This window comes from Syngnathus acus, chromosome 21, assembly GCF_901709675.1.
Source record: "Syngnathus acus chromosome 21, fSynAcu1.2, whole genome shotgun sequence".
NCBI lineage: Eukaryota > Metazoa > Chordata > Actinopteri > Syngnathiformes > Syngnathidae > Syngnathus > Syngnathus acus.
Genome location: NC_051105.1, coordinates 8240733 through 8263668, shown reverse-complemented (window position 1 = coordinate 8263668; position 22936 = coordinate 8240733). Strand labels below are relative to the sequence as shown.

At 42.5% G+C, this 22936-nt stretch overlaps 1 protein-coding gene across 2 annotated transcripts in view; it reads right to left on the bottom strand.

Annotated features, from left to right (window-relative positions):
* LOC119139772 (neuropilin-2-like) overlaps window positions 1–20109 on the bottom strand; it is a 59725-nt gene extending 39616 nt beyond the window's left edge. The window contains exons 1-3 of one of the 2 annotated variants that reach the window (XM_037280732.1): window positions 19328–20109; window positions 9320–9500; window positions 2259–2440 (exon numbers count right to left, since the gene is read on the bottom strand). In XM_037280732.1, coding sequence (XP_037136627.1) covers window positions 2259–2440; window positions 9320–9500; window positions 19328–19403 — 439 coding nt within the window. In that variant the 5' untranslated portion in view covers window positions 19404–20109. The remainder of the gene's footprint in view (window positions 1–2258; window positions 2441–9319; window positions 9501–19327) is intronic. The other variant, XM_037280731.1, reaches the window with a different exon arrangement.
* Window positions 20110–22936: the final 2827 nt, after the last annotated feature.

Below are 22936 nucleotides of genomic sequence, written 5' to 3'. Positions count from 1 at the left end.
TTGTCAGTTTGTTTGTTTTACTGTATATAATATGAGGTGCTCATCCATTTATTTGGGTTGACAGTCATAATGGCCCTCCGAAAGAAGCTAAGACTACAATGCGGCCCGTGAAAAAAATTAGTTTGACACCCCTGCACTAACGCTAGATCAAATACATGTTTTAATATGCTAACGCTGTATCAAGTACATATTTTAAAGTAACCACACTGACAGAAAATTCAATAGTTTGACATTGTAAATAATATTTAGACGTTACCATGCAGCAAATATTGAAAATAAACATGGATGATTATAACTAAGAGGGGAAGTTGGTAAAAATAACAGTAAGTTTGGAGGACAAATACGTAGGAAGAGCATATTGAGCCATATCATAATGAGGCTGTATTAGGCGTGAATGACGCACGCTCACACAAACACACGCACAAACACACACTTTCATCCTGACACGTACATAAAATACAGTCACCCACACGAGCAGACGTTGAGTTTCACCTTGCAGGATAACAAGATCTTGTTAATGATGTTCCAGCAGCTTGAATGTTCAAAATGTTCCCTCTTTGCCAGGTACACACAGACGCAACACGAGCGAGCATACATCCAATAGTAATAATTCTCTGATTTCTAGTTTATCGTGAAATCAGATCTCAACTGCTTTTACTTTGGAAACCAGTGAGCATCAATCTTTCAAGGGTGATTTTGATTAATTGATGGAATCATCGATAGAATAATCCATTCTAAAAATAGTGACAATAGTTGTGTTAGACTGTCTGCCCACCTGGCCTGAAGTGAATAAGCGCCATACTGTGGATACATCTGTTGCGCAGTTCTACTGTTGTAATTCATGCAGACAATCGGCCAAAATAACACCATATTTTATGTTTTGACTTCAAGGATTCTTGTGTAAAACTGCAAACTTGCACATATGAGCGCCAGCAAATTTCCATGGGAGCATGTGTCATGAAAACGATCCAAAGTTCTACACAATGTGATCTTCACCTCTGCAGTTAACAAGAGCAGCATTGTCGTGTGAGACTCCAAGTGTGAACTCAGACACTCGGCCGAAAGTGAGACACATCCATGTAGACCAGCACACGTGTTGTCTTAGTAACCTCAGCCCGCCCTGTGTGTGACAGTGTCTCTCAAGGCTCAGGACTCAATTAAACAGGCATGCGAAGAATGCTTTCAGGATGAACGCAACACGATGGCTGAAGACACTATGTGCCCCTCTTGTGTGTCTCACTTGCCCTTCATCTCAATTGGTCTTGCTTTGGCTGACCCATAACAGCATGACGGGGATCTTTATCACCAACACACAATAAGATGTAATGCTCAGACAGACAGGGGGCCATTGAGGGCAGAGCGGTCTCACATGGGCAGTCTAAAAGGGGTCTCAAGGGTCCCCTGCTGAGTCGCTCTTTACCTGCTTACGATCTAGCATGAGATCCGAGGGACAAATTTGGTCTGGTCACCTAATGAAGCATGCTGACTCTCCTAGTAGTGATACAGTCATGGCTAGCTTGCTTTCAAAAGTGCGCTACACATTCTATTGGGGAGGATAACGGGGATAAGCCCCCTCTTGAGGGAGTTAAATAATCCAAACAAAAACTTGGGGTTGAGTTACGCAGGAATGTTCACACCTGACCGTGGAGATTGGAGTCTGGTCCTTGCTTTCTGTATCATATTTACTTGTAGTAAAGCGGGCGACACCCATCGGGATTTTCAACATCTTAACTTGTGCGAGACCCCACACGAGAAAGATAATCACCGTGCTCTACTAACTCTCATAGTGCCTGATGTACTTGAGATAACAACACTGCACACACAATGGTTTGCTTGTCTTCCCTCCCAACCAGATGTATATTGTAGTACCAAGACTGACCTGTAATAGGTGCCAGAGGGCATTTTAGACTCAACTCAAGCAGTTGCTGTTTTAATTTATTTGTGCCCGCAACCGCCGCAATTCTTGAGTCTGTGGCTCTCCCAAATTTGGTGTTGACCACACACTTGAGGACATGCAATCGTAAATACCAAACAGATTCAACTTAAGACACATTCTTCAAGCCCAAATTAGGTAGATCATCCATGCATTACACAGCCACCCAAGAGTTGCACTTATACTAAAGTTCTATTGATTAGCACTTCCAGAAAGGTCAATTAAGTGAAATTCAGAATCCACATGTCCCAATGATGGCCTAACAACCTGCATGGAGTTTAAAAATATTTATCATCATCAAGTGTCAACCGTGACATCTTCTTACCGGTTTTGAAAATTTCGTAGCGCAGCGAGAAGCCGGCCCCCTGGTGGGCATAGTCAGACACAAACTTGATGTGAAGGGCGGGTCCGGATGATATGATTGGTGCTGGGGCAATGTTGCTGCAATGCTTTCCCAATAAGTCGGCCGTTTCGGAGTTGCCGTCGTGGATCTCAACATAGTCATACCTGGAAAGGACAAATAAAAATATGGATTTTGAGATACTGCAGTAATAGGCGGAGTTTCAGATCAATAGAAACAGATGCAATTGATTGGATCGATAACATCAGTGACCTCAGCGCAGCATCTCTGTTGAATTCATGGAGGAGTTTAAAAAAAAAAAAAGAGAGGGAAAAAAAAAGAAGCATAAATGTATTTGAATGTGATATTCACTGTCAGCAGAACCGGGTTGTGTTATTACAGCTGCAGGGGAAGATATATAATTCAAGCATTCCATAATAAACACCACAGGACACATGTTGGAAGTGCTATACAGGATAAACTGAGGGCTGTGTTATTTCTTTATTCTCTCTATTTTAATACCTAAATTGATTTATTTGTCATTGTTTCCCAAAGATTTCTACATTATAATTAAGTCTAATTTGAGTCATTCCTAAGTACATGTATTGTTAGTCACCTTTATTGGAAAGCGTGGTTGGTGGGGGAGAAAAATAAATCTATTTTTATTCCATTTCTTTGATGTCTTCTGAGCACAAATGTTGGCCTCCGTGCTCAGAGACGCACAGCAGGAGTGCTGCCTCTGTGTCTGGACAACAACCAGCCGGTCACCTGCTTGCTTTCAAAATAGCGTCCTGCCAGCAAAATTCTTTCTAGCGGTTTGCCCGCCACAGATGACGTCAAGTTTGAATGTGAGTTAAGTTAATTCCATTTTCACCAAGAGACTTAAAGACCTAATAAGTACATCTGGAGTCTATTTGCACATCTTTAGCTACTTTATCGATCAGTTCCGACCACAGTCATGTTAATTGCTCTTCTATTGAGCTTTTTACATCTCTCCAGTGAAGGAACCCACAAAGAAGGTCTGCTTTTTTGCCATTATACACAGGGGATGAATCGATACTACTTGCAAGCATGCATTGCAGTAACACTTGAGCAGGACACTTTTGTATTTAGTTTTTACATTTTATACATGGCAGAGCTAGCGGGGTGGCTGTGGGGGCACTGAAGCCACCCTTGGACTCCAGCCCTCCTGTAAATATTTGTTCACATTTTCTCCCCATTCCTCGTAGATAACATCTAATGAACATTTATCAGCATTTTTTTATTTTTATTTGGGAGGTTTTAAAAAAACTGTTTGCCCTTCTCCCTGCATGGCCCCCACAAGGAAAAAAAATCCTAGCTCCGCCTGTGGCAAAGGTTACGGGACTCCCACACTTCAATCATTTAAGGTGCCAACTGCCTGTGGAATACTACACTGGTGAGACACTGTAACGTGTGTGTGCACGAGTGTGTGTGTGGGGGGGTATCATCTCCTTAAAGGGATTGGAAAACTGACTTCTTATAAAAGGGTAAACAGCAAACCACCAAGTAAATCTTATGTGTGTTTGGCTCACTTTGTTCTCCATGGGCTCCTCCAACATGTCAGTCAGTCAAGACTCACTGTGTGGGAGAGTCAAGTGCGAGAAGCAGGATTAAAATGTAAGAACCCAGCATTTTTGGACTGTTTCTCCCCCAAATTGCCTAAAAAGGAGAATTGCAGCAATTAAAGTGTGGGATACGGCCTCCTGCGCACCATGGTGGAACTTATAATTAAGACGTCCTCCCATACTTATTTTCAGCAGGCACACTGAGCGAGCGCTGTGGTTTCTCGTGAAAAGTAGGGAATTGTCGAGAAAGTTCATCAGTTATACTGGCCCGTGTGTATACGTCACTTTAAATGAATTCCAGTATCATGGCTTGTGTGAGCACACACAAATCACCGCAATGACGTACTTGAAAGTATAGACGTGCGTCTAATTGCAACTCCTTCTGCAAATGCTATATTTGACAAAAAATAAATATATTGTACTGTATGCTAGGGTAATTATTGTAGATTTACAGTCAGTTCATTACTTTTCTTCATTTCAAGTGTTACCATGTAATCTTTTTTGGATCCATAATTGATGATGAAAATTGGAGACATGGTGCAGTTTTAATGAGCTGATGTTCTGTCTGTCTTGGAAGCGGTCATAAAAACTGTTGCTGCTCCCATGACATCAAAGCTAGGACACAACAGAAAAAAAACACACCCTTCCTTCCACCCAAGACTTCCTGGTATACGCAAAAGACAAAGGCCGCCCTTTGAAATCATGACCTCAGGTTGGAATGAAGAGAAAATGTTTACAGATTCCGCCATCAGAGTGTGGATGTGCTCACAGAGAACCTGACACTGCATTCGCTAATGTTGGACTGACAGTCACAGGTGCCCCCCCCCCTACCCCCTGTTTGGCTCAACATCCACATTTAAGTAAGCACACGGTAAACACACACAGTGCCCGTGGCATGCATGCATCATCCATAGATGAGCTGGAGGTTTCCTTCAATCCATTCAGTGTGGAAAGAACACAGCTTCTAACATGCTGTTGAAATCCCATCATCGCTCTCTCCTTGCACTCGCCAAACCAAAAAAAAAAAAAGAGGTGAATATTCCACAGAGCCGACGGGTTTGGTGCACAGACTTGCCGAAGGGAATGACGAGAAGCGGGAATTAGTTTCACACGTTTTCCTTGAAATTCGCTGCTTATCAAGGGGTGTAAAAAAAGGATTTTGCTTGCTTGTAGGGTGGAAATGATGAAAAAAAAGAAAAGCCAATCGTGTTTCCAAAGCATTCAGCAGGCTACAGCAACAAGGACCGGCGGGATGCTGTAGATTACGAGGAAGACGGAACATTTACATTTTCTTATGAGACACCATGAAAGGGTACACGCGTATGGATAATCGGGACAAATTTGAACATTTCCCTCCCAAAAGCTCGACTGTCAGATGTTTCGAAAAGACTTTCCTGATTGATTATCCTGTGGTGGAGGATGAAGACTAAGAGATAAATTTCCTCTCCAATCCGACAATTGATGGAGCTGACAATCGTGAATGATAAAGCTGTTAAATATTTACGAACGCAAATCTGGAAACAGAAAAAACAGGATGGGAAAAATTTGCATCGTGGAAAAAAAAAATGCCTAAAGAATCTATCTAGTCGTGCTTTTTCAAAAAGTGACCCTAGAAAATTCAAAGTTGTAAAATTGAAATTATATGTAACTTTAGTATGAGTATAAGCATTCACTTTTGCATGACAAACTTTTTTTAGTCTTGATATTTTTAAGAAAGGGAAATGAAACCAGGCTCATCACAGGTCAACTATATCATGCAATTGTCATTCTAATTTTATTTTTGCTTTGTTGAGTACACAACCCAATTACAAATTTGTCCAAGTCTATGAGTGGGTGTGTGTGTCTCTCCGACTTTGTCCAACTGTAACCTCCTGGACAATTAATCAATGCCTCATTATGGCTTGAACGTATATTGATCGGGATTGTCCATCAAAATTACAGGAGCACAGAAACACAAACACACAAACGAGCACACACATTAGAGTTATGGATCAGACAGGCCTTTAGGGCCTCGGGGAGTGTCTGAGTCTCACGGCTCGCCGTTTATGCGCACGTGCGGCTTGTCTAAGATCAGCATTCTAGATAGCCGAGGAGGAGGAGGAGGAGAAGGTCAAGGAGGATGCGCAATATAAGAAAAGGACACCACTTTTGTCACATTTGGTAAAGATGAGTCAGAAGGAGGTGGGAAATGGAAGATGAGCAAAGAGAGAGAGAAAAGTCTAAGTATGCCGCATTTGTCATGCTTCCTGTTTTTCTGCGAAAGGAGGAAGGAAAGACTCGGGGGGTGATTCACTTGGGGGCAATGAGGAGGACGAGGTGATGAAGAGAGAAATGTGCTAGCCGAAGAAGGTGCCTGATCAGATGGAAGATGATAGATGGGGTCAGTTTGATGGCGGCGATGAGGCTGGAGGGGGACCAGGGGTCAGATGAATCCCGGGGAGGAGAAGGAGAGAGCCGAGAGGGAGGAAGAGAGAGAGAGAGGCTGTCAGGAAGATTTGCGCCTGCCCTCAACAGACCCTGACTCTGCAGTTTTCCCTAAGCAGTCAATGCGCGTGCGTGCACACATACTCTTTCCAAAGACGCCAAGGAGAGATCCGGCTTTCGCAGACGGAGCCGTGCGGCGAGCCAAGAGGAAAATGTGAAGTAGACAACCAGCTGCTGTGTTGAAAGGCAACATAGCCGCTCAAAATATGACGCCGGGGCGGCTCTTTAACCTTAACTGTCTCGGGGGTTACCTCATGAAGAATTTAATATCACTTTGTTGGCAGAAGAAATCTTATTTATACACGCAAGCAGCCCCTCCCACCCTTTTTCCAGTTGTTTTGCAAAGACCTTTTATACACTTATGCCAGTTATCGGTGGGGGGGGGGGGACGGATGACAGTAAAGATATTACTAATATTTCCCTGTGATTCTTAAGAGCAGACTGCATTGTGCATCACGGAACGGAAGGCTTACAAGCGTAAAAATAGTTTCCAGCCATTGTAAGGAGAATGGCACTCCGCCCCAGTCAAGGCCAAAGTGTCCAAATGTGGACCTGCTCCAAATGGGACATCTTCATAGATGACCACCTGCTGCATATTTTCAAAGTGCACTTTGTCATTGTGTTACATGAATTGATTACGCAAAGCCTCATGTGGCGTGTTAGCGGGGGCACTCGGACTGAAAGTGGATTTTTACAATACATCCTTGAGAGTGGCACAAAAAAATGGTCCTGGCATTTTGGCTTGGAAACGGACCTCTTTGGCAGAACTAATGGCTTAATGCGTGTGGGTTTGTGTGGGTGCCAAAGACTTGACATCCATGATGAGGCCCTGTGGTGCATCTCATGTGATTGGCGGGAAAAAGGGAAGTTACACATAGTCATGATTTGTCGCTAATCTTGGCTTCCATGCAAGTCTTTTTTTTATACATCGGAGTATACACCCGCCTTCTACTTCCTCCTTCAATGAAATGACCACTGTGGTAGAATCTTAATGAAATCATTGTTTCCACTCACTGACCGGCCCGTCATCGATTTGACCGGCCCAGTCGCCGACCGGCAGCTCTGCATAATGTAATGCGTTATAGATTACAGATTAGTATTTTAAATCACAATCGGGAGCGTAATAAATCTGATTACTTTGGCGTTGTTATATAATGAAACAACCCTTGGCTGATTGGCGGCGCATGATACGTGTGTGCGTGCGAGATGATAGACGAGTCTTCTCTCTGTTCTTGGCATCTTTACCCTGTGGACTTAACAGATCAATTTCAGCCTCCCTCTACACATACATACGCTGGCGTCGGGTGCCGGCGGACTTAAATAGCTCCATCCCATTGAGTCTATTAGACTTGAGATGATACTTATTAGACTTGAGATGATACTATCATCATCTTACATCCTGATATGGATTCTTAATTATTATGTAATATGGAATGCAAGTTGACAAACTGAGATGGTTGTTTGTGATGTACAGTATGTTGTTACTGAAGAGGAGTGATAATGAGAGTCTAACGAGAGGAGACATGCTTCGTGACACCAAAAAAATAAAACAAAAATCAAATTGTCTTGTTTTTACACTAGCTCCACTTCAATTAGACGGTCCCCTGTTGGGAAAATGACAAACTAAAGTGCTGGACTCTCAAAAGGAGTGACTGGCAGGGGGCGAAATGAAGGGAAAGTAGCGATTTTTTTTTAGTATATACGTACTTCCAGAATGAAAGTGGAGCAAAAGCACAACAATTCCTTTTCAGTCTTGTGCTTTCAAAAAACAGCCAGGTAAAATATTGATGCCGTGATTCTACAGCGGAAATGTCAGCATGATTTTAGCAAATCTGAGAGAGGGAATTCTCCTGATCTATTATTGATGTCAATGGGGCACGCTGTGTGGTTGAAAAGACAAAGTGTATGAGTACTGAATTTGTAGCCCCTATGCTTTGAACATATAGTTCCGCTTCGGTATTCAAATACATCGTTTTTGCAAGGCAAGACCGGCGGCAGTTGTTGAATTTAGAGATCCCAAATACACAAGCTGAAAATATGCAAAGACTGAGAAATATGTAGTACTTAACAGTGGAGATTTAGTGTCAAACATTTTTTTTCCACTGCCACATCAGTGCATTCAACAAATATAACCGCAGAATTTGAGAGCAGGGACAGCGGCTTGTTTTTTTTTCATGATTTTGAAGCTGCATTTTTTTTCAATCATTCAAATTTGGTGGATTTATTTTTCTGTGGTCTTTCAGATTTCATACTTGACATTCCGTGTATGAGGCACATCAATAAACACAAATTTAAACCAAAACCTACATAACTCAAAACATATGTCAAGTAATCAATGTAAGTGAGGTTTTGCTTTGTGCAAGCTGTCACTAGTTGTGTGCTCCAACTGTAATTACTTTTGAAAGGTGCCTAATAACTGCACAGTTTTACAAAAAAATCTTTTCTGAGTACAATTTTACAATCATTTCCCTCCACAGCTGGTTTGACTGCAGCTTGCTTAATCAATCACCTACTTCTTTAACAGCATGGCTTCATTATTTCCCAGCATGCCTGTTTGCCCTCATGTCTGTATTGTCACCGCATCGTGGATTTCAATTTAATGGCGCCATACTTGCATTTCTCCCAGTTTGACTCAAGCCAAAAACGGCGATAGACGGAAAATTGTCTCCTGACTAGGTTAATCTGTTAAAAGTGTGAAAAAAAGCATCCTGGAATTGTAAATATGTGGTAATTAGGCTATGATATTAAGAGATGAGGGACGCTGGGAGGTCCCAAAGTGATGCTTGTGGGCAAGTTTAAGCCAAGGAAACAGGAGGAGAGTGGGCTGACCAAATCCACCCAGCCGTTCTCATACAAAGTGATGAAAGTTGTTGCATCGTCAATTTGTGTGAAGAAAAAAAAAAGATAATTCTTTTGCAATAACTAAATGAATACACGTTTCTTTTGAATGCTGCGAGAACATCTCCTTGTTCCTACCTGCAGTCCAGCTTCTCAATCTCAAAGTGCGGGTTGAAGTTGATCACAATGCGCTGAGAAGGTTCTGGCGACGTGATGACCCAGCGGCAATCCTGATGGGGGGGATACTCCAGCGGGTAGCCAGGCGTGGTGATGTAGCCCGCGACGGTGGCATCCAGATAGCCACCACATGGCTCAAATTCTGCGAGGGCAAAAAACAAGCACATGGGATTACATATACTTCAAGACAATCCTCATATCAGAAGGTTGACCCAATCAACCGACTTATTTACCTTCCGGTTAATTAGAAGCATCTGTGGCTATTTTTTATTTATTTCCATTTTTAATAAAATGAGTTTGCAGGCCGTGTGTCACTGATAGCAAACAGACAAATGACTAAAAATATTTTCTCAAGAAAAACTAGCGGTATTGCATTGAGTGCTACTTTTCCCAAATGCTGATAAGACGCTGTGTACAAAGCAGATAAGGAGTGAAGATAAGGCCAGTGTTTGCAGACACAGGATATGGACAACAAAGAAGTGAGCGTGTAAGTGGATGTGATGTCAAAGATCGACGAAACATCATGATATACAAAGACCCCCATTCACTGCCCCCCCACACACACACACACACAAACACAATGACTGGAGCATCCAGATGCCAGTTAGTCTCAGCGAACAGGTCCTTGGTGTCAGCAGCCATACGTGTGTGTGTCAGCTCAAACTCAATGGATCTCATTCAGCGGTCTGACACAACTCCCATCATAAGTCACATATTTGGGTGACAGGCGATGACATAACATGCCTGCTACACACAACTGGACTCGATTGGAACTTTGCTGGCTATTGTGTAGAAGGATGATCGGCCCGCTTAATGCACTCGGCGGACTCTCTTGCCTCAAAGACTAATAAAGAGGCATGTGACGCATCATGCGGGGTAGGAGTGTAATGTTTGTTAAAGGGGACATATTGTGGAAAATTGAATTTTAATGGGTTGTATGCAAATGAGGGTCTCTGAAGTGCTGCTCACCTATTAAGTGTGAAATCAAACAACAACGTGTGGATTGTTTTAAACCTCAATTTCTGAAAATGCATTTATGGGAGAGCCGTTCCGCTTTGTTCTGGGTAAAATAAACAACTACAGTGAACAGGCTATTTATTGTGGGGATACTACCCTAATTTTGTTTAAAAAACAAACAAACAAAAAAAATACATATAAATATATATAAAATTGAAAAAAAAAAGCAATATATATACATTTTTATTATACCTCCTTTCTCTCTGCATTACTGTAACAAAAAACAACAACACACCAGCTGTAGACCACTATATGCACAGACTCTCGAGTAATAAGAGGAAAACGAGGTCACAGCTCAGCATGCTGCTGTTTCAGTGATTGATACTCGAACTGGTGTCTACCTCCAGCTGTCTGTAAACAATCACCGATCACCTCTATGTGCCCCCCCCCTTCCCGTTTCCATTTTTCATGCTCCTCGATGAAACTTTTAGAGTCAACTCGTGGCGCTTGCCCTTGTCCTATCTGTTTCCAATCTCCCTGGTGACATATGGCAACACAGGAGTAGAGTTACAAGGCCAGTGAAACCCTGCCGGGCTTATCTCATCCCGGCACCATTTGGATTCGTGTTAAACCATCCGGAAACCTCAAAGCAGCAGCAGCCAATCACCTCCTGTCAAACAACACTCACTGATCACAACATTAGGTAGTACCTGCACAATCTAATGACAAAGAAAAATTCTGCCTCAATTCTAAAGGCCGATTTTGTGAGTGCGTATGCATGCAGTTATCCGAAGCACATCCACAGAGCTACTGATTTGCATTCCACGCAAGCGCAGGGTGACCTGCCAGCGTGTCTGTTCGTGAGAACATAAAAGATGCTGAGTTAAGAGTTCACGTCAAGAATTATAAAGCAGGTAAAAGTGACACAATGAGAGAAATTGTGCCAAAGCTCTCAAAGAGTGAGCCAGACAAGGGGAGAAAAAAAGATCAAACATACCAAGCAAGATCAGAACTGAACAGGTTTTGAACTTTTGATGATCATGTCATATTAAAAGTCGTATAAAAAATTTAGACAGCGCCACTGCATTAGCACAATGGACTGCGTATTATTCTGCTTAAGAAAATAAATAAATCCTCAAAGAGGACCAAGTGAGAGTTGAGTGTTTGTTTGCAGGTACGCAGAAGGGAACTGAGACTTCAACCACAAACGTCAACCTTCCAAACCTCTACCCGACCACAATGTTATTGTTGTTTTATTATTATTAATATTTTCATTTCTTACTTTCGGTTGTAAATTACGTTTCTATTTTTTTTTTATTGCTCGAAAAAAACCTAAAGTTCATTCATTCATATATCAAATAAATTTCTTTCTCATTTACCGATATTCCATCTATCGTGCAGTTTATGTGCTCGCATTAATGTGCACAGGCTCCAACTTTGTGCCCTTATAGAGGCATTGGAGGGACATTTACTTATGCTAATAAGGACCATCTGGCCTACGCCTGCAATTTACAAGAAAATAGATGTTCCATGAATGCCACTTGGACTTAAAAGTTCTAAAACAGCAGATTTACGAGAAAAGTATGAGCACAGCGGTGGACCACAGTCATTTAAATCCTATAATGGTATATGAATGGGATAAGATTGTCAAAATAAATGGGACTCAAGCACCCTTCCTAAATGAGGTCCATTAAATGCGTAAGCAGAACCCATCTATTTTCTATCGCGCTTGGGTGAGCTAGCTGGAGCCTATTCCAGCTGACTTTGGTTACAAATGGGGTACATCCTGCATTGGTCGCAATATGCTTTGGAAACTGTGTGGCAAGTTGTGACCGCCATTTTGAGCTAGCTGTAGATATGGTCAACGTTAACAAGTCAGTGTTGCCGATGGGCATTCACAGGGAAACATTAGACCCCAAAGATCTCTCACGGTGGCCGAAAGTGGACCCTTAGGCAAACTTTCACCGTCCCCCTGAGTGACTAACTAAGCTGAGACTTGTGGCTTTTTCTTGAAGGCTCAAGAAAGCCTTACTAGCTAGCTAGTCATCCGGTCGTTGGTAAACCAAAGTTCCAAAGTTCGGTATTTCCCGACTACTTTTTATGACTGAACCACAACAACGTGTGTGATCCTCTGGGAGAAGCTGTATTGAGACCACATAGTTACAATAAAGGCACAAACACAACCGCGGAACATTGGCCATCACATTCTGGTTTGGACATCACTGAATTCCAACCAACCGCAGGCACACACACACATATACACTTACGCAGCATAACTAGCGGTAAATGGTGCTAAGCAGTCTAGCAGGGATATAAGACAGGTTACTGCATTATTTATGTCCCTCTGACACATTTTGCATTTCTGCCCGATAGCACCTATTCAGCAGCTTTTACACATACTCGACACACCTTGAATGCACGCAGAGAAAAACCTGAATATACACAAAAACACACATCCCTTCACGATGATGAATGCTCATTTTCCAACTTTGCTCAGAAGCTTTATAAACAGATTAATTTTTCCTCTTGGAGATCTTTTTCAGTGAGCTCTTCTGCGATTGAAAATTTCCATTGGCCAGAGTCTAGTATGTCAGTGTGTATGAATTTGTGTGTATGTGTGTGTGGTTTGTTTCAAACCACGACCTGATCAGTCAATTTTGATGAGGTGCCGGCATTCAATTCACAATGTAGATTTTATGGCAACATTCGGTTTTTTTTGCGTCTTCAGTGGATTGGCTCAGCATTACGATTGCTCCTGGCATTGTTACCTTAAAGTGTCTTAAAGCAGACACATAGCTTGTATAATTTTTTCTTTAAAAAAAGTCAGACCGTGCGACTACGGAAATATGAGAAGTGGAGCAAATAACAGACTGTAATGTCTACATTGGACACATCCCAGTGAGATTTTAGTGATCCAAACCTGAGACACCTCAGGAATGAGAAGAGAGAAGAAAGGCAGAACACGAAGGAAGAACGAGTGAGCAATGCCAGAGCATCTGTCTCTCATCATATGAAAAAAGAAAGTCAGCAGCTCTGAAAAGCTCACTGGACAGAAAAGGCAAGCTGAACACCAACACATAAACAGGTAGTGTATACAGGACGTACTGGATTACAGAAAACTAACTGGTTTGGGTTCGAGAGTGAAAAAGAAACAACCTTAATCTTAATTCATCAATCAGGAATCTTACCAAAACATGTTGTATGCTTTCAACTTTGTGAGAACTGTTTGGTGAAGGCCCAGGAGGCCATCCCTTTCTCATCATGTGTGGGGTCGCTCACGTTTCAAAAATCGGTTAAGATGTTAAAAACTTGCAAACTGCATCAGGGGCAATAATAGGTTTTCACTGTTTTGTCCCATTTCCAGGCTTGGGGGAATGAAGGGGGGGGGCAGATTACAGTGCAAGGGAGTATAAAAGAAAAATGAGAAGCTAGAACACTAAAGAGATTCCCGCACCGTAGCAGAGCGGGTCGAAAAAAGAAGGTTATTGAGGTTTCCTAATCGGAGCAAGGGAACGCGCTGAGGTGTGGAGAAAGAGACACAAAGTGCTATTAAAGGAGAGGTGGAGGGCCGTGAACGAAGGAAAACAACAGGATGATTCGGTGTGACGGGAGCGAGAGAAAGGAAAACAACCTGTGGCCTCGCACGGCACTGATCTAGAGGGACTGGAGAGGACTCACACACGAGTAAATACACACACAAATGCTTTTTTTTGTATACAGGAGGTTCAGAAAATGAAAACATGTGTTTACAAATACACAAAGACACACGCACAGAGCTCCCGTCCCAGTTTAGCTACTCCGGTCATTACCGATGGCTGACGAAGACAATGGAATAGCAACAGTGTGCTAATGACATGATAACCGTAATTAGAACATCCTAGTGGACACGCTAATTGTGCTCTCTGTTTAACAAATGAAGTGAGGGCGGGAGGCAGACGAGAGAAAATGTACTGAAGGTTAAATGGCTCAATGCTTGTTTGCTCGCAGCAACCACAACAGGTTTTTGGTAGCTGTGGAGCAGCCTGGTTTATGCACAGGCACACAATGAGATCCACTACCGGAAATTCTGCCTCTACCAACTTTTATTCTCACGCAAAAGCATTAGGGGCAAGAATAAATGTTGGTTTGTAGCAATAATATTCATGCCAATGTGGCCCATCACTTGTAAAGCAAGGCACGGCTGTTAGCCTAGCTTGCTGCTAAGCTAACTGTTGTCCCCATAACACACACAGACATAAGGATTTGTGATGGTACATATTTCATTTCGTTTTTTCCGAGATTGTCAAAATCATTCAACACACCCGACACCAGAGTATCGTCGCTCAATATAATCTTTTAGAGACACCCAGTCGGTGATCTTGTAGTTTGACTGTAAGGGGAAGAAACTGCTTCAATTAGGCTCGATTATCGATATGGGTGTACTCCTCTTAAGTCTGCTGATTGTTCCAGATTCTAAATGTGTGCTTTGGAGGTAGCAGATGACTGAAAGTGAACTGTTTACTGCACACGTGGCTCCACTCAACTATCTCTTCACTCTTTGCCCCTTCGCTCTTATTTCACCGGTGCCCTCCTCGCTTGCTCTCGAGGCTGCCGTTCTCTAGTTTCTTTTTGAAAGCATCTCGCTTTTACTTGCTCCCTCCGTTGCACTTTCCTTCTCTCGATTTTCCTCGACTTGCCCTCTTTTTTTCACAGTTTTGGCATGTTTGACAGGATTTTTTGGCAGAATTCGCATTGTACTTTCAAGTTCAGGGAATCTTTAAATCATTTATCGTATCTGTCAGTGTGTGTTTAATAAATGAGACACAAAAACAATCACACACAATGGGGGAAAAAATATTTGCAGTACTCTTCCAAGTAGGCTACTGGGATTTATGAGTTTGTTGCCAATGTGTCATCCTTGACTAGCATGCACTACTTCACTCACAGTTTAAGTAGATTTACTGAAAACAACAACTTTAATAAATAGAACTTAATTATATCTAGAGAATTTCAAGATAATGATTGACCATGTCAGTAAGTCGATTCTTTCTCGTGGGCTCAACAGCACCGAGCAGCCCCTTTGTGAGAAATAACGACATGGATGGTTTGTGTCATTGATGGCTGATTGTTGCACATACAGCATTTTGACCCGGACCGATGTAAGATTTAATTAATACAAGCAGGTCCCGCAGGGAAACAGTGGGCCGGATGTGTTCAACATGGGGTAAAAGCTGAGGAAAAGCAAGCTGTGGTAAAGTGTTTTTGTTTTTTTTCAATGTGAGCTATAAATACATGTGGAGTGGATCATTGTATGAGCTGTTTATTAGTAGCTAAACTAACCAAAGTATGAGAAAGACTTCTGAGAGGGACGCAATGTTACAACGGCGGTAATAAACATTGTGTTCATTGTATAAAAAGTCTGACTTCAATCTTTTTAATTTGATATAATTACATGTTGCCAGTGTACCTAATATTGTGACATCTCCACATAATGACTTTGAAAGCAGCCACGATTCAGAACGTGCAGAAGGAATGATTAGCGAGATTAATCAACTCACTTTGCCTGACTCTTGTTTATGTTTTTCCAAAATACTTTCAAGGCTTTTCATTCCATGCGCCGCAACTCTCTCAAGCCAGAAGAAGCGAGCATCAGAAGCTGTTGTTCCACCAGCATACCTGTAGGCACTTCACCCCTCAGAGAGCTCCCTACATTCACTCCGCATCACCTCTAGCGTGTTTCATCATCAAGCGTATTTGGGCAGAGACGCTATAGAGGCAGACAGCCAGTCTTGAGTGGCCAATTACGGCCGTTTATCTCGCTTCCAGGCGCAGCCGTGATCAAACGGAATGAAGAAATAGGATCAAACGGCAAAGCTAAGAAATCTTTCTTCCGTTTCGTTCACTTCTCTTGGCAGCTTGCGTCGGCCTCTTTCTGTCTCGGTTACTTCCTCACGCTGCACTTCCAGCCCTTCCCTCTCACTATAGATATGCACGTACACGCATCTCAACAATACCTTCTGCTACTCATCTCATCTCAGGAGACAGCCGAGCTAAGACATTTGTTAAAGTTTACTGCTGAGGAGGCTGCAACATGCATGTGAGTGAGTTTGTCCCAGTGGATGAGCTGGTAAAAATCTGGAGACTGAGGCAGATTCCAAGAAAAAAAAAAAAAGTTGTTAAATTCCGACTCAGAAACACAAGCTACTATGAAACCTTTAAAGTCAAACAGCCCTGGGGGTCATTCATTCAGATGTGACCCAGAGGATGCGTGAGGAAGAAAGTGGAAACGGCAGCCAGAAACGAGAAAGCTAATGCCAAGATATCCGCATGATACATGCGCTTGGCGGAACAAGTAAAGCGGACCAAAATAAATAAATAAATAAATAAATGCACTCCCCAGAAACTGCCTCACACATCCATAAAAACAACCGCACTGCTGCTGCAATGATTATCAGAGGTGGATGACCAACTGACTAAAGGTAAACACCTAACATAACTTGTTATATAAACTCCATAACAATGGTTCATCATATTATCTGGTTGTGCCAGCGTTAAGCTACTTGGCCTATCATCTAAATTGGGCTACACATGAAATGACAAAAGGGCCATTTATTTATTTTTTTTAACGATCTCTAAAAGCTTATTCTGAGCAATTATCCTGTGGTGTGGGGTGCGTAAAGTCATATTTCCTCCCCAATCTGCTCGAGAAAATGGTCAGCGCCAACAATTGTAAATGTTAGGCCTGTTTAATCATTTACCAACGCAAATCCTTGTGTGTTTGGTTGACACCGAGGTCAGCCGAGCCACGGACTCCGTGATTGTGACAGGAAACGGAATAATAGCCAATTAGGAAGTGACCTGAAGCTTGCACCGATGCAGGACACCAATAGAAGAGTAACTGGCTGAGCTGAGTGTTTGTATAATGTGCCTTAGAAGTTATTCACCGGGAAGGCCAACAGTTGGCCACCATAACGTAATTAACAGAATAAAACAAAAGTTAGCTTATCTTCGATTTCTTCTTTTACTATGACTCTACCAGGAGCCTCGATGCTCTGTTGCACATTGCTGCCCCTCATGGGCCAGTCTTGGTACTACAGCAGAAATTTGGTTTAAGCGAGGAGACTCACAATTTACGAGATAGGGTTATGTGTACATTATAAAAGCAGAGGCTCTCACAATAAATCAAATAAATCGGGAGAGAAGTTAAAAATGACTATATCTGTCAAGTTAGCTAACCGTGAATAGTGGCTTGTGGGTCAAAAGTAGAGTTTGCTATTCGGCTAAACACAGCACACACCAAAATGATCACGATCGTATTGATGTGTAATTTTGCATCTATCAAGTCAAGATGAACCTGTTATGCGCATTCGCAAAACAACTGTTTTAGGCTGAGGCTAAACAAAGCTCACAAACATTGATATAAATAAACATAATATGAACGGGGCAATGTATGTTTTCAACTCACTCTGCACTGCTGTATTTTATTATTCTGCGTTTGAGAGGCCGAAGCCACAGAGACACAGCCATGCAATATGCGCTGTGGGTTATGGAGGAATTAACGACTGAGTTTGAACAGTAAAGCTTACAGCTGCATGGCCATTACAAGGGCTCATTCTCGAGGGTTAGGAGAAGTCGAACTTCAGAGGGAATTTTAGACCAGCTACTGTATCTAAGCCAGCCAGATCCTATGGGAACCTTTTTGTCTCAGGTGGAAAAGCGCCTATGGGATCAATAATGGGCACCTGAATAGGACCTTTGTCCACACAAATCCAACAATCACACGCTCTGCACGAGTAATAATGACAATTCGGAGTTCGAACAGATTCATATAACTGGATTGCGATCTTAATCGAGCCTTAAAACCTAAAGGAGAAAATTGATAGTTTTAACTTTCATTAATATGTTGTTTATCAGTTTGGTGACTGTTGATAATAAAACAAATATTATTACAACTATTGCAGACTTTTTGCAGTAATTGTGCACGTTTGCGTTAGACATGATTAAAGAGAGAAAGAGAGCGAGCTTCTCTCCGTGCGTAAATGCAGTTTGGAACACTAATGCGCACGATATTTCATTTCTTTCGCATTCCCTGCCCACGCTTAATATAACGAGTGTCCACATTATCCGATGTGGACACTCGTTACCGGTGCTCCAGGGAAGAGGAGGAGAAAGTACTCCCGCTCTGAAGTGAGGCGAAGGCGGACAGTGCGGCTCGAAGAGGAGGCGATCGCTTCCTCCCATGCAGCAGCAGGTCAAATAAACAATCAAGTAACCGCAAACCAACGCCACATAATTCAATTTCAATAACAAGCGACACTAATCGTAGTTCTTAGAGGAATAACACAGGTTTGTTTTGGATTTTTCGTGACGAACCCTCCGGAGAGCAGATGGTGATGAAGAGTCACTGTGGACATTCAAGACTACAACAATCAATAGACATCCTATTAGCAAACAAACGCATCATTTCGAATGCTGATAAAATGGAATGAGATCTACAATAAGACTGAGATAAGAAAAACATTTAACTGAGATTGATTAAAACAATTTGAATTCTGTCTGGCATCCCAAATGGATCGAAAATGCTTTGTACTGACGCCTACATGGTCTTAAACTTCCTTTTTTCTGTTGACATGATCTGTGTGGGACACTTAAACCAACAAGATGCAATCACAGGTAGCCCCCATTCTAAAATAGAAAAAACAATGTAATCAGTCCTGCCCTGTCTTTTTAGTTACTAATTAACAAAGAAGCATTCGTTTGCGGGATCACACACACTTCCCAGCACACACACACACACACACACACACACAACTTGGGTTAGTGGCAGGAAACTACGTCCAACCACAATAATCTTTTATCATTCAAATTAAAGAAAGTCAAAATTCCAAGCAAATAAACAATGTAGCCTATAGGTAGGGAAATATAATTTTGTTGTTTTGTGTAGCATTAATAAATAATATAAATACCAACCCCCCCCCCCCCCCCAAAAAAAACCAACTAATTGTATATATTATATGCCAGTGTCAAGTTTACCTGCTTTCTCCGATGTGACGATCAGAGTTGGTAGAAGTGTGAGGGCACACACGCAGAACCATGTTGATGAATCCATCTTTTGGACTCAAACCAAACGTTGACAGTCCCCAAGCTTTCCTCTCGTCTTCTATTCCACAGATCGGGTTGACTCGTCCAAAGAATCCACACACACAAGTGCCGCTTAGCGGTTGAAGTTGTGTCAGTGAGTGGCCGTGCGTCTTCTCTCTCGGGAGATGATCTGTTCAAAGTGTCCAAAATCCATTTTGGGGAGGGGGATAGCGTCAATTATAGTGTGCTTAGGGATCTCGTCATCAATTTAAGGCAAATGGAAAGTCACTACTGGATTGAGACGTATCCGTGTCCATTGCCAAGTTTATCAAAAGGTGCTCAAAGTAAGAAGAATAAACTCTCCTTGGTCATGCGCCTCGATCCGTTCCTTTATTTCAAAACACACCACACGTGCTTTAAATCAACATTATCATCTGTATTCCAAATTGGTGTCCAAGTCAGTCCAAGTGACAGTCCGTTGTTTTGGGTTTAAAAAGGGAGTTGTTGGAAAGAGGCGCGCGGTAGTGTCAACGCGTGCGTAAAAGGTGACAGCGAGAAAACCAACGCGGTGGAGGCTCTTCGCCGTCCTCCTCCGAACTGACAGCTAGCACGCTCTTCCTCTGAGCTCCCTCCTCCTCTTCTCTCTTTCTCCGCCTCTGCTCTCTCTCTCTCTTTCTCTCTCTCCCTCTCTGGTCGGGGAAGCGCGTACCTTCCCCTCCGAGCTGCGCCGGCTTAGTGACATCCAGCCGGAGCTCTCCCTCAGCCCGAGTCAGGGGTGCGTGCGCACGCGTGTATCGGATTACAGTGCGGGCACCTCGGACAGTCTCTAACCTCACAGACCCCCCTCATCAGATTAAAAACCATTTGAACCCCCCTCCTCCTCAACTGCCTTCCAGTTTATCTTCACAACTTGCTTACTTCATAACTTGCTTTGATTACTTAGTTACTATACACATTTGTCTACAGTATACGAAGAACAAAGACTAATAATGCAAAGTAAATTGGAATCACTTTTTTTTTTTTTTGTCACTTGATGTGACCCTAATGGTCTCACGTCATCATTCACAATGTGACACGGCATACATAATAGAAGCCAGCTTGTATTTGGATCTCATGAGAATTTGGTAAGATTTAGTACAAAAAGCATTTGCGGTAATTAGCAGAAAATTGACCTACTTGCAAAAGTTTTATGCAATTGGTCATATATTTTCCTGAAGTGGACCACTTTAACTTTGAATGGAGGAGCCCTGATCCTCAACACTCCCAAACTCTCTCAGGATGAGTGTTCCAAGAGTTACAAAGACGCAGGAGATCAGGAAAAAACGGAAAGCTTAAAGTAATTCTTGCCTTCCCGGGGCATAACTCCTCAACCCAATTTCTTCATCGTCAGTGCTGCTGGATATTAACATCATGAGACATTTATTTATAGCTCTTTCAAATTGACTTAGGATTCCTTGGAACCAAGAATCTTTAACTGTGCTAAAGGACGAATTTATTAGAAATTTTAAAAGTCACGGGTTGCCCCATCCCATGTGCGAAAGTTCCAACTAGTAACAGTTCTGGGTAATCAATCCAATATCAGGACCCAATTTACAAGCAAAAAATGAAGTAGCCTATTAAGTTGTACACTTTGTTCAAATGTTTACACAGCGCACATATTTTGGGGTTCAGCTTGAGTAATGTTAGTCCGTCCAAAGTAATCAGGCTGAAACGTTAGCGGGCCCTCTGAGATTTCTCCGGATCTTCCCGATCACCACTCTGCCACCGCTTCCCTGCCTCCATCCATCTTTGAGGTTAATAATACATGGAGAATGTTGTGATCTCAGAGGGGCCGGCAGCTCCACGTCTGTCATGTTCTCCTCACTCGTGCGCATCTGCGTCTCACTCCGAATGTTTGTGTATGCGCCGCGGTTAAAAGAAGCGTGGCGGAGTGAAAAGTCGGAGGCTCGGAAGCTGTGTGTGAGTGTGTGTTGACACCTTGACGCTCCGAGGACTTTGCGGTGGTTTTATTTCGTCCGGGGCTGCTTCGCCACATGTGCTGGAGTACTTTGGTGAAAGGTCATCATTTGTGCGAGTATTGTGGTAGCTTAAAAGTCCAACAGGAACAATACGTGTTTGTTGTTGCAGGTGACGCGAAATTTACTTTGCTACTCATTCCACGATGATTTTTTTCGGGAGTAAATAAAGCATGCAGGATTTGCTCACATACGTTATACAAACAGTTGCTGATGCATTATTATAGTGAGCAGGTTGAATGTTTACATTGACTGTTTTCCGAGCAGATCTCTTCAAACACTCCACACCACAGGATAACACAGACAAGAGAATAGTGGATGACCGTGAGTGGACAGCTCCTATTTATCTGTAGCAACACAAGCAGTGTCGACGGAGAGTAATATAAACACGCACGCACACACACACACACACACACACTCCCTGTGGCCTCATCAATAAGTTTTATGACTGAGGAGACCTTACGGGAAGCCACAGTAAAATGAGTTTGTCAACAGCAAGCACGGTCTGCGCCGGCGTCCTCATTTAATGCAGGAAGCAAGGGACACACACACGCACACACACACGCACGCACACACACACACACACGCACACACACAGGGAACGTCAGCTTTCAGCCGGCATTTCAGGAAGAACCTAAAATGCACTATAACTTATACATGTGAACTTAATTTGACCTTGTCTAAACTTTTGAATGTCCAACTTAATGTTTCAGTACTTTTAACATAACTTGCTGTCCTCTAACAGGAAAATGAACGGTGTGTTTGATCCATGAATGGACCGATACATTTCCTGGTTCACACCTTATAATTGTTTAACTTCAAACCAGACGTGCAGGCAAGTGGCCGCTAAGCTGAGAGTGTCATCAGCAAGCAGGTTGCGACAGAGACTGGAAGAGTCACAGAAAGCCACAGAAGTGGACATGAAAATTACATCACAGTTGCCAGGTCTCAGTTTATAACCAATCACGCCAGCTCTCTGAAACTGTCATGATTGGTTGTGACCTGAGACCGCCAACTGTGACGTCGTTTTCAGTCAGGACAGCAAGTGGCAAAATGGCCGTCCCCTGAAATGGACAAAAAAAGGTGAATTTTGCTGCTTAACTCATATTTCACAAATGTAATATTAACCAGAAGGCTATATTTACACTGGTGGGGGCACATACAACATATCAGTGTAAAGAACATTTTTGGGTTGACTTCTTCTTTAAAACACTATCTGCCATACGGTTGACAAGTTAAAGTAAAAAGTTGGGTCAGTTGTACCTCAAACCCTCAGTGCATATAGGCGTGCGTCAATAAAGATATGTAAAGATTTACACAGGCGGATTTCATCACACACATTCTCACTTAGCTGAATGTGTAAGCAAACAAGCAGAGACATAATGGATGCGTAAAAATAGGCACCTATGTGTTAAACATAAAAAAAATGCACAGATTAAACTATAAATTCAAGAGCCCAGCATGTGTGTCATCCATTTTTCTTTCCACGGGTTTGTACATAGATGAAGGCGCCAAGTGTGCAATTGCACAACTAGGTGTTGATAAT